The sequence below is a fragment of the Haliaeetus albicilla genome, chromosome 1 (assembly GCF_947461875.1).
Source record: "Haliaeetus albicilla chromosome 1, bHalAlb1.1, whole genome shotgun sequence".
Taxonomy (NCBI): domain Eukaryota; kingdom Metazoa; phylum Chordata; class Aves; order Accipitriformes; family Accipitridae; genus Haliaeetus; species Haliaeetus albicilla.
In genome coordinates this window covers 44,028,400-44,039,380 of record NC_091483.1, presented here as the reverse complement: position 1 = coordinate 44,039,380, position 10,981 = coordinate 44,028,400, and the positions used below count along the sequence as shown (strand labels likewise).

At 39.6% G+C, this 10,981-nt stretch overlaps 1 protein-coding gene across 2 annotated transcripts; it reads left to right on the top strand.

The window, feature by feature from the left end:
- Window positions 1-465: 465 nt before the first annotated feature.
- On the top strand, window positions 466-8,075 carry SCRG1 (stimulator of chondrogenesis 1). 2 transcript variants are annotated; one of them, XM_069787085.1, is made up of 4 exons: window positions 466-984; window positions 5,244-5,362; window positions 5,627-5,889; window positions 7,452-8,075. In XM_069787085.1, exons 2-4 carry the CDS (start codon window positions 5,249-5,251, stop codon window positions 7,504-7,506), a joined length of 432 nt encoding a protein of 143 aa, XP_069643186.1. In that variant the 5' UTR covers window positions 466-984; window positions 5,244-5,248; the 3' UTR covers window positions 7,507-8,075. The 2 variants fall into 2 exon arrangements, with proteins under 2 accessions (XP_069643186.1, XP_069643196.1); XM_069787095.1 differs by lacking the exon at window positions 5,244-5,362 and having other exon boundaries at window positions 520-984.
- The last annotated feature ends 2,906 nt before the right edge of the window (window positions 8,076-10,981 follow it).

Sequence of the window (10,981 nt, the reverse complement as noted above, 5' to 3'; positions counted from 1 at the left end):
AACCAAACTCTTACAAAGCAACATCAGAATCAAAACGATGCAGACTAGAGAATCTAAGAATTACAGCTCAACAGCTAAGGTGCAATCACACTTCTCTACTCACATCACAAAATAGATCCAGGATGGCCATAATAGAACAAGGGCCAAATTGCAACAGAAATATGAGGACACATGCTTCACCTTCAAGACTGTTTTCTCATTAATACATAATACTTCAACTCCACTTAAGAACCTCATTCTGTGTTTTTATGGTACCAGGTAATTCAATTAGCTATATTAGTCTAAAATAACTTCCTCTGAAATACTCTTCAGTGTAATGCTTGATTAAATGTTCGGTCAGCAAGGAATTCAATGCATGGCATCATTGAGTATGCTGTACTAGCAGTCCGGTTAAAGTAATTACAGTTTTTTTATTATTATTTCAGTTTCGAAAACCTGAAAGAATCCCAAAGTCAGGAATTAGAGTGCTGCATGAGATTGTTGGCTAGGTCTGCTCTTCTCCACCCAATGCAAAACAAGGCATCTGTCCAGCAACCACATTCTCCTGCCTGTGCAGCCCTGGGACCCCACTGCTTCCCGCTCCCCCCAGCCTGCTCAGGCTCCACAGCAAGACACGGTTATCCCACGGGGTGTTTCCTCTTCCCCCGTTCTGGATGTTATGCTTCGCTCTCCGAGGAGACACCTTCTCATTGGATCCTGGATGAACTAATCGTTTCCTGCCGGAAAGGATACGTTCATTTCCCCCCCCCAGTCTAGGTTGGCAGTGACCGAAAGAGGTAGTTCTCGAAGCCCATCCTCTGGCCCCTCGCTGGAGAAGGGAGCACACCAGTCGCAGGCAGAAGTCAGGACAAACAAAGGGCTGTTTGTACAGCATCTCCCATCAGCCCTCCCTCTTCTCATCCCCGCTAGCTCTCGCTCTCTCTGCGTACATCTAAAGAGATACAGCTGCCAAGGACGTGGAAGGGACTGAAGCAGAAGAGAAAGGTATGTCTTGCTCCTGAAATTATCCTTGTGCACTTGTTCTGCTGATGCTAGTCACAGAGCAGAGAATGCGAAGATGATTTGGGAGAAGCAGATATATTCTAGACAAGAGATGCTATTCAAGACAGATGCATGGATATGATCCAGCTCAAGATAATTCTTTTACAATCTTGCTCTTCTTCCAAGTTGGATGCTACATATTAACATCTAAAGTCATTAAACATACTATATTGCTTTCCAGTGCTCAATATTATTGCAAAATTGGTGAACATGGAGGGGGTGCGTTCACAATGAATTGCTGTCTTTAAGAAAACTAAATGGGTTTTAATGAGAACTCAGTTTCTGGAAAGAATCATGATATTGATGGTAATTACAAAGCAGTAATTCACTGAATTCATCCTCAGTGGAATAGCTGCTGTCCTTACAATGCACCAACTGTTCGAGCAAAATAGATTTGAAGGATTTTTTTTTTAATGGAAAAAACTTCTTCATAATATTATCAGTTATGCAGCTCTTGTGTAATGATTTCTTAGGAATGCACTAATAAACCTAACTAATACAAATTAACACACCTAAATATTAAATGCTTAGCTCAGCATTTTACAGGTGTTTCTGAAATGGAAACTTGACAAACAAATAAAAGACATTTTATTTTGAATAGATATTTTTAGCTCTTGAACTCAATGCACATTAAGAAGCAAATATATATTAAATTTTTTTCATTTTAAGTGCGACTTGTTAACCCAGCACATGCCACTGGACAGACTGGAAAAGATCATACACCAAAAGTGTACCAATTAACATAGTCCTTGTTTTCAACATTAGGCAACTGGAGATGCAGCCTGCTTAATAACTCTGAAGGGTGTATTTAATGGTTGATAGACCAAACTGTAAATATTTATCTTTTCCCAAACATGTAGGATGTCTAGAGGTGCTGAAATAGACATTTTGTGCCATTTCTCAGCTTTCCATATTTCTATCCCCTATTTCTAACACCTGAGCCCCTACTAATATCAGGTGACCTTTAAAGGGCATCACATCTCATGAAATATTACCCTGTTGTTCTTGGCCAAGGAGGCTGAAACTTGTTTTTTTCTCTTTGTTTTTTTTTCTGCCTACCTCTGCATCTAGCGGATCCAAAGACTATATGTTGCCAAATTGCCTGGCAGGATAATTCAAATGCCCTCAACTGAATGATCAGGGATAGCACTGATTCCTGGCTCACCACGCATATTCCCAAACTAATCATCTTCCTTTACACAAAACTCCAAATTACTTCAAAGCACTTGTATTCCCAGCTGTACTTGGTCTCAAACTTTACTTACACCATGTCAAAGTAACCAAAGTAATTCACTAAAAAGAACTTATGCAAATGCAAGGAGCTCATTTTAAGTATTTTTAGACGGCTTTACTCCTGCTAGAATTTGAAATGATATAATCTCGATAGAGCAACCTGGTCAGGCTTAGCATGATTGGCATTGCTACCTTTTCAGGTTTTATAAAATAAAGAAATGTAAGAGGGTGCTTGCTAGCAATAAGTCTTTGAGTCACCTTAGTGATTGGACTTGTTCATCACATTTCCCCGATTCGTTTTATGAGAAAGGACTGTTTCCATGGTATGTAAAAGCAGGTAAGGTCTTTGACACGCATTTTGAAATAAATATGCACATACTAGCTCCATTCTTTACCTAGGCAATCAGTGACATTCCATCATCCATCCAACCGTATTCAGGAAAAGAAGTTGCAGCAGTTTGTCAGAAAAAGATGCTGCATCTGAAAGGTCTGCCGAGTTTATCAGCATCGATCCCGTGCAGGGAGCTGATGAAACGCTTCAGGTCCTTGGCAATCTTTCACCTGCAAATAGGGACCTTTCCCTCACAGGAAAGAAATAACCCGTTGAAGAAAGGTCTTCCAACTAAAAATTCCCTTTTGGTTATGATCTGCAAAAAACCAGAGAAAATATAAAAGCAGAAATAAAGTTATAATAAAATAAATATTTTTTTTCTGAATAATAACAATGCTGTGCATTGGCAAGATGCACAACTGACCTGTTAGTGAAGCTAACGGGAAGTCTATCCATAGCTCACCAGCATATCGATTTTGCTAATACTGATTTTGGCAGTCACCCTCTCGATGATGCACTACAGCAATATCCTGTTATATTCCAAGGCAAGTACTGAGTTACCTAAAATTGCAGGTTGCAATTTTTTAATCCAGCAATCTGACAGTCTATAGAAAATCCACCCATTTTCAGGACGGAATGACTTCCTGTGAATTTTGAGCAGACACGCAGCTGGCAACAGATTCAAATGAGCGTTCCAGCTGAACTCCAGGTAGGGAAAGGACACCCAAATTTTTTAGGAATAAAAAAACCCCATACACAAGAGCAAAACATGATGAATGCTTCATCCTCAGGGGAAGAACTCACAGAATAATCCAATCACAGGAAACAAAGGCATAAACCCCTTGCTTCCTATGTTTCTTTCATGGAAATTTTCTTCCATTAAATACTTAAATAATTAAGCTCAATTATTTGAACAGAAGAATGTTAAACTGTACTCCTCGACATTGGCATTTATCAAGGTATAGTATAAACAAACTTGTTCTGTTTAAGCATTAAGACTTCTCTGAGCAGGACCCTCATAACTGCCGTGTTTATACTCCTACAAAATAAAACCATTATTATAATAATACAGATTCTTTACTCAAGTCTAAAAAACAACATCAGGCAAAGTTAGAACAATGTTTACTTTATTTGAGAAGTAGTTTTGAGGTCTAAAACTAATAAAGACAGTATGTTATTCAATACTGCACTCTAAGGTAATTAAAAAATAGATCCCCAAGGCTCCATTACTAGTAGTTTATAGGAGTCTCCTACTCAAAAGTTCACATACAAGTTCATGGAAACTAAAAGGAATCATTCAATGAATTTTGCTTCTGCAACAGAAGTTAAAAAATACTCAAGAGCTTATTTTCACTTCAGTCATGTTCTTTAATATATTGGCCACCTTTTTAACACTTTATTTGGCTACTGGTCTTCAAAAAACAAGTTTGCAAAAATCTTATGCAAAAATACAATTGAAGAGCATCGAGGTGTAGTATTTTATCCCTAGTATGAATCCAAATTCCCAGATTTTCTTATAGTCTCTGGCGTGTCATTCATTGGCTGAAGAAACGGAAGATGAGCAAGATAGCTAGCTATGGTAGTGATGTAACTCCCCAGAAAAATTACTACATGTAAATTTATACATTTAATAGCTTATTGTTTGTTTTTCAAGGGTGATCTCAAGAGTTTTACAAAGTAACCTAAGCGGGACTATTAATTGACTTCTATAGCTGGCATGCCTTTTTTTTTTTCCTTCTTCCCCCTCTTATCTAGAGAATAGCTCTGCCATCTTAACTTGACCTTTGATAGTCTTTGATCAGACATTGCCTTACACCTAGTTATTTTGGGGTTAGTCTAGAGCACTCTACTCTGCAGCCCTCCAAGAAAGACTAGGGCCAGCCCGTAACATCGTAGTGTCAGGGGATGGACTCTGAAGCGCCGACAGTACGAAGGGCAGCACAGTCTTCCTTGAGGCTAACACAACTACAGCGAGGAGCGCTCAGGGAGAGCTCGCCGGGCAGAGCTGGCCGTTGCTTTAGGTCAGCAATCAGAGCAGAAGTCCTGTTTAAATTCAGTAAGGTATCAGACCCCTTTCATTCAAGCATGAGGAAAGGTAAAAAAACCCCACTCTCTCTCTTAATACCAATGAAGTCTACATTGAAGCACTGTTCAAACTGCTAATTCAAAAGCGAATGCAAGTTCAAGGGTCTTATCCACAGCGTTGGGCATGGTCAGCCTCTGTGCAAAGCAGCACAGAAGAGCACAGCTAGCATTAAACAAGCTCATGCAGACGATGGAAAGCCTCGTCACCAACAGGCGAGTGTTACAAGGGGTAATTTATCCCGCCTTTTAAAAAGCCAATTAAACCATAATGACCTCCTGTAGCAAGACTCAACTAAGCAGTTTGCAGTACCAAAAAAAGAGAAAAAAAAAAAAAAAGGAGAGAATTCTCAGTAATGTTATACCATACCAGAGCCTGCAGTCCAGGACAGCGGCACTTGGCAGCACTGCAGAGAGCTTCAGCCTCCTTTGCTGTTTAACACTTCATTTTCTCAAGCAGTTGATGACAGAGGATTCAATCAGCAGACAAGTTTTTCCACAACTTTGATGGGGAAAGATACTATTATTTTTATGTGAGTGACTCTTGTTTCATCAGGCAAAATGACCAGGAACACAAGGAAACCCACCCGGACATTTTCACCTGGTTTGGTAGCAATCGATACACTCACTCACACCACCAAGAGAACACGGCCAGCTCAAAGCAATTTTCTCAAGGTGAGAGGCCAAAGAAACAACAAAATTGCCCGGAACAGAAGCCTCAATTCCCGAGGAAAGGATTCCCAAGGTCGTACAGAAAGTAATGAATATCAATTCTGCTGCAATATTATTTACCTCCTAGGAGAAAACACTCTCCAGCACTCAGGCTCAAACCTCCCAAAGTTCACAGGAAAGAAAAGAAAAACACAAGCCAGAGAGCAAACTGGAGAAAGAGATCTGTTCAACAGCTATACCTGTGTCACGTACCTCATTTCTCTTTAGCACCCTGCTGCAGGAAGCTTCGCAAAAATGAAGATGGTCTCGGCACTGCTTCTGCTGAGCACCCTCCTGGGTACCCCCGCGGTGCCTTCCCGGCGGCCCTCTTGTTACAAGAGGGCCCTCAAAGACCACGACTGTCACAACGTCCCCGAAGGCACGGAGAACCTTCGACAGATCGATGACGGTCTGCAAGATCACTTTTGGGAAGGGAAGGGCTGCGAGGTGATCTGTTACTGCAACTTGAATGAATTGCTCTGCTGCCCAAAGTAAGACCACACTCATTTCATATAAACTTGTACAGTTCTGTATGACTGCCTGTTGTATTTTCATCATTTTACAGTTTCCACTGGTGGAATAAGCTACCATTTTAAAGAAATGCACCACTTCAGATGGTTTCAAATTATATCAAGAGATAGCCAATTATCTGATACACGGCCAGTTTTCAGGTTTTGTTTTTCAGGGGCTCACCTAGGACTTGCTTAGCGTATTTTATAAACCTGCATGTTCTGTTACAGGGGACTTTAGCATTTAAATCACCCAACTTTTCACTCTTCTGTTTGATCTAAACTAAGTATGAGAACTACACCAAATCTTTATTCACAGCACTTTGCAATGAAGATGTTTTCAGGACCATAAAAAAACCCTATTCGATTTCTGTTCCACGGCAAAGAACTGTATTGCTATTCTAAGGCGCATGCACATATGTCAGTTGAATAACTTATTCTGTAATGACAGCTGTTCAAAGTAGGAAGGCAAACAGGGGGGAAACAGAGGTTCACAAATGCCTGCAAGGGAGGGAAAAGATTTAGCCCAAGAACATCAACACTCCTCTGGCTCACTGGCACTGCTGACAAAGCCGAACGGCAAAGTTCTCACTGAACGTGGGTTCTTTTGTTGTTGTACTACAGAAAGAATGTACATGCCAACAAAATTAATATTGAGTTAAACAACACCACCAGCCCATACTGGTTTGAAGTAATAAAATGTATTAAGAGGTATTATTTCATTCAGCTTTCCAGCAACATCTTTTCTTCAGGAAATTTAGATTAAAAACATCAACACTTCAAAACTTACTTCAGGGACACTAAAATGTGATGGCATTACATAGGCAAGCAAAAATGACTTTTTATATGTGCTCCTCTTACCACCCAAGTTTCTCAAGTCCCCCCAAATCCAATGAAAGGCAACTTTTCAGCATTCCCATGGGGGAATAGATTTGAACCAAGTGCGAATGAATTCTAAAGCTAGAGATCTCACATTCAAACTCAAAGCAGGGTTTAAGTACTTCATCTTTCACTTTCCCTAAAACTGGATATGACATCCTCACCCTGAAGCACACTTTAGGTTTCTAGCTTCAACCTCTGACCTTTGAGCAGCCTAATAAAGCCTCTTTCTTTGATACAAATACCTAAGGAGGTCTTCCTTCAACCATCCTGAGGTACAGAAGACTTACTTTGCAAGTCTGCTCTTGGGACAAATTGCACTAAACAGTATGAGTGTACATGCCGAAGTTCTTTATTTTTATAATATTATGTATTTGGTAAATTTACTTTCTCAAAGCTAAAATACCGGGGTGGAGTCCTGGCACTCTGGTCGGTCAATTAAAGTTTTGCCATCACTTCCAAACCAGGCCAGCAGAGGTAGAAATGCAGTACCTTCATCCAGACCTGCAGTTGCATTTGCATTGCTGGAACAGCATCCCACAAACACAGTAATCCCACATATATCCCACCATAAGCTAAAAAAAAATCCACAACTGGAAATGCATGTCATGTTAAAGCTCTGATAAACCAATCTAATTATTTAAATATCTGATAATATCTTTCAGGGATATTTTCTTTGGATCAAAGATATCTTTTGTGATCCCCTGCAACAGTCAGTGATGAACATCAAGTCTGCCGGTGAAGCAACAGACGTCATTCTACCATCACATAACAATACTTGCAAGGGGAAAAAAAAACCCCCCACCACCACCAAAAAAACCCTTCCTTTCTAACCACAAGACAGTGCCTCTTTTTACACTGTGGAAAAATCACCTTTCTATACTTTTTTGGAATGTCAAATACGTAAGAAGTTCTCCTCTCTGATTTGGTAGCTGACTTCATTTCCATAATGGTGTAAAAGACTGTACAAGCTCTTAATGCAACCTAATATGCAGCCCCCAGCAAAAAGCCTAACTCTTGTTACTCAGCACAACATTTTCAATTAGTTTGGATGAAGAAACTTCAAGCCTAAGCCTTCATGTCATTAGGAACGTGACTCTCATTGCGACCTATGGCAGTGCGGCTTCCTATTGCTTTTTTGCCATCACACAATGTTGTTTTAAGCTGAAGCTACTCAGTCCCTGATACTTCTGCAGACAGGCTCCCACGTTCTATTTAAGCATCTTAAAATACATGCACATACAAAAGGCAAACTTTCACCATTTGTATTTGAAAATTCCACTGGGGGGGGAAGAGGCAAAACTCACATTAATAGGACTAAAGCACACTTCGGTCTTAATTATGGTCACCTGCATTAACTATGCGATCCTTAAAACCTGAAACTTCTTAATCTTAACATTGAACATTAAAAATACTTTAACAGTTACAATAGTGCGTGTGTACATATATACATTCAGAAAGACATCTAAAGAGGATGGGACTGATGCAAGGTCTGTTAAGGCAACAAAAAAATCCACACTTCAGCAGCTATTTTTAATCAAGCCTTGTTTGAAATACAGTACCCCAGAATTAAGTTAAAACGCTGGCTTTTTATTTTTAAGACTAGCCCTGTAAGGAAATAGCTAGGGAAGTGAAGACAAATCAGTATCTCAAAATACTGGAAGTAATCATCTTAATGTTTAAGAGGTATCACAATCTAGGCTGTAGATACACAGTAACCTCTCAACACCTGCCAATACCAACTGCAATACAAGAAAAAAACAGCCAAAAATTAATGTCCCTTTATGAGTTTAAGGAAAGCCACCTGAATGAGCCAGGCTTACAGGCAGCAAGCCTGGCTTATTGCCTTACATATAAAAACTCTAGCTATCAAGTCAGTCACATGGAAGGTGTGTAGTACTGAAGTAACTATTTAGTCTTTTCCACTCAAAAAGTGTACTGTTCATCTAATAATCTTACAGCATTACACCACAAAAACCACCACCAGCAGTTTACCAGACTTATTTCACACGCAGTATGAAACATCATGACTGTTTTTCTTCCTCTGTTAGTAGATGAGGGTTGGATAGTGGGGGAGGAGGGTGATTACACATAGCTAATAATAAATGTTTCAAGTAAATCTGTGTGTACTATTTTTGCCAAGTAATTTTTAGGCTACTGACGGTTAAACAAACAGTTTGTGTCACCAGGCTTTTTAAGCCTGGTTTGTGTAATTATTCCTGAGTCATTTGGGCTTCCTACCAAATCATCAATTAAGGGTAAAAAAACAAAACAAAACCATAAATCTGGCAACCCACAGTCAAAATATCCAAAGTCAGTGCTCTGCTAGGAAAACATATGGTATCTGCTCTTGTGCAAAGCCCTCTATAAGCTTCTAGCAGTAATGCGGGCACATAACTTCTGTTGGTTGTGCCATCTAGTTTCTACATGAATCATGTTGCATATGCCTGGCATTCACAGCTTTCCAAAGCAGCAGTAGCAAAAAATTTAAGGCAGATGCAAATCTGGGTAGTAAGTTAGTAGGTGGTTTTCAGTTACTTTCCTTCCACCACTCCTGGCTAAGGGAAATCCATAATCCACTGGAGAAAAATTTTGCCACTTTCCACATGCAGCAGGATACTTGGGCTACTACTTTTAAGACTGATTTCCCAGAGAAACTTGCTTTTGTTTCTCTCCCCACCCTCCTTCCCTCCCAGAGCTTCTTCTACAGGTCCTGCCAGGCCTAGGTGAGAACATTCACCCCCAACACACACTCAGAGAAAAAGCCTTTATCTTTCGGATGTCCTATCCACAGCCAGGTTCCCTGGCTGTTTCTCCAACTACTACTTTGAAGATGACCAGCTGAATTTGTGCAAAGGACATTTAGCAAACAACTTTATAGTCACTGTAGTGAAATGGGCACTAAAACAGCTCTTCAAAGGAATACCAATTTTAGCTGCCACTAGCTAGATATCACTAACTGTCTTGAACTTAGGCCAACACTGCAGAACTTTATTGTGGAAATACATAAGACACTGCAAGTGAAAGAAATCAGGCCACTGAGAGCTACTGGGAAGGCAGCCAGTTCGAGGTTAGGGTTTATCATCATTCAGCTCTGTGCAAGTGTCACAAGTCAAAAAAGCAAAGTGGAGTATCTTAGTTGCAGTGATGCCAGCAAAGTAGTAGTTTTCAAAAAACTCACAAGATTAATATTGAGCAGATTAGACCAGAGACATATTGCTTTCTCATTTTTCCCAAATTAAGAAAAAGCTTTTAAACATCTGATAAGGTTATGAGTTGCAACAAATGCTAACTGAACAAGCTGAAGCTGTGTCCTCCTCTGCTTTAAGATGAGAACTCTTTTCCCTCCACCTTTTCTTCAACCTACAAGCACAGCTTAAAGCAGAAATCATATTCCATACACCACACATTTAGACTGGCAGAATAGTTAAACGACAATACAAGAAGTCATTCGTAATACCATTTTCTTTACTAAGCTATTCAATTAAAAGCAAAAGTATTGCTGGATATTCTTCTCCTATGTTAGTACAAGGTTTGGTTTGTGGCTTTTGTTTTGTTTTTTTTAAACAGGCCTGAGCTAATGCACGCAATGAAAAAGAAATAGTATGCCTATTAGAAGATACCATATTGACCCAGCACAGACTCTGTCTTCCATTCTCCAATTGAGTTCTTAGCCACAGTCTACGCAGATGAATGAAAAAGTCAGCAGCTAAAGGATTTCTTACTGAGTGGAAGGATTCCTCGGCACAGTAAGCTGCAGCAGTCTTTTCATCCATACTTAAAGCTTTGAAATTTGAGAGCTGCATTTTTTTCCATTTCAATATAGGAGCAGGAAGGCCTCAGTGCTTGGAAGCACATATCCCAGCAATGACAAGATGAATAAACAAATCAAAGCCCCCATCAATCCTTGTTTCCAAAGGGGAAAAAAATAAAATGTTATTCAGCCATTTTTGCCCAGGTAACAACTGGAACTGTCATTTAAAGCCTTTTACCTTAAGAAAAAGAACCTATTGCCAAGTCTGTTACAGCTTTTTTTTTTTTTTTTTTTAAAAGGCATTGCATCATGAGAACTTGAAGTACATTCATAAATATATCCTTGGCACAATTTAATTGAAAAATATTTTAATATCACATAATTAGTCAAAGCTTAACTATTAGGTACAAGTAACTCACTAAATAAGTTAGACACACCCAC

Excerpts from the sequence above, each read along its gene's own strand:
- SCRG1 (XM_069787085.1), top strand. The coding sequence starts at position 5,249 with ATGACCAGGAACACAAGGAAACCCACCCGGACATTTTCACCTGGTTTG. Across the intron at positions 5,363-5,626 it reads CTCAAAGCAATTTTCTCAAG|CACCCTGCTGCAGGAAGCTT; the intron begins GTGAGAGGCCAA and ends ATTTCTCTTTAG. Across the intron at positions 5,890-7,451 it reads GAATTGCTCTGCTGCCCAAA|GGATATTTTCTTTGGATCAA; the intron begins GTAAGACCACAC and ends AATATCTTTCAG.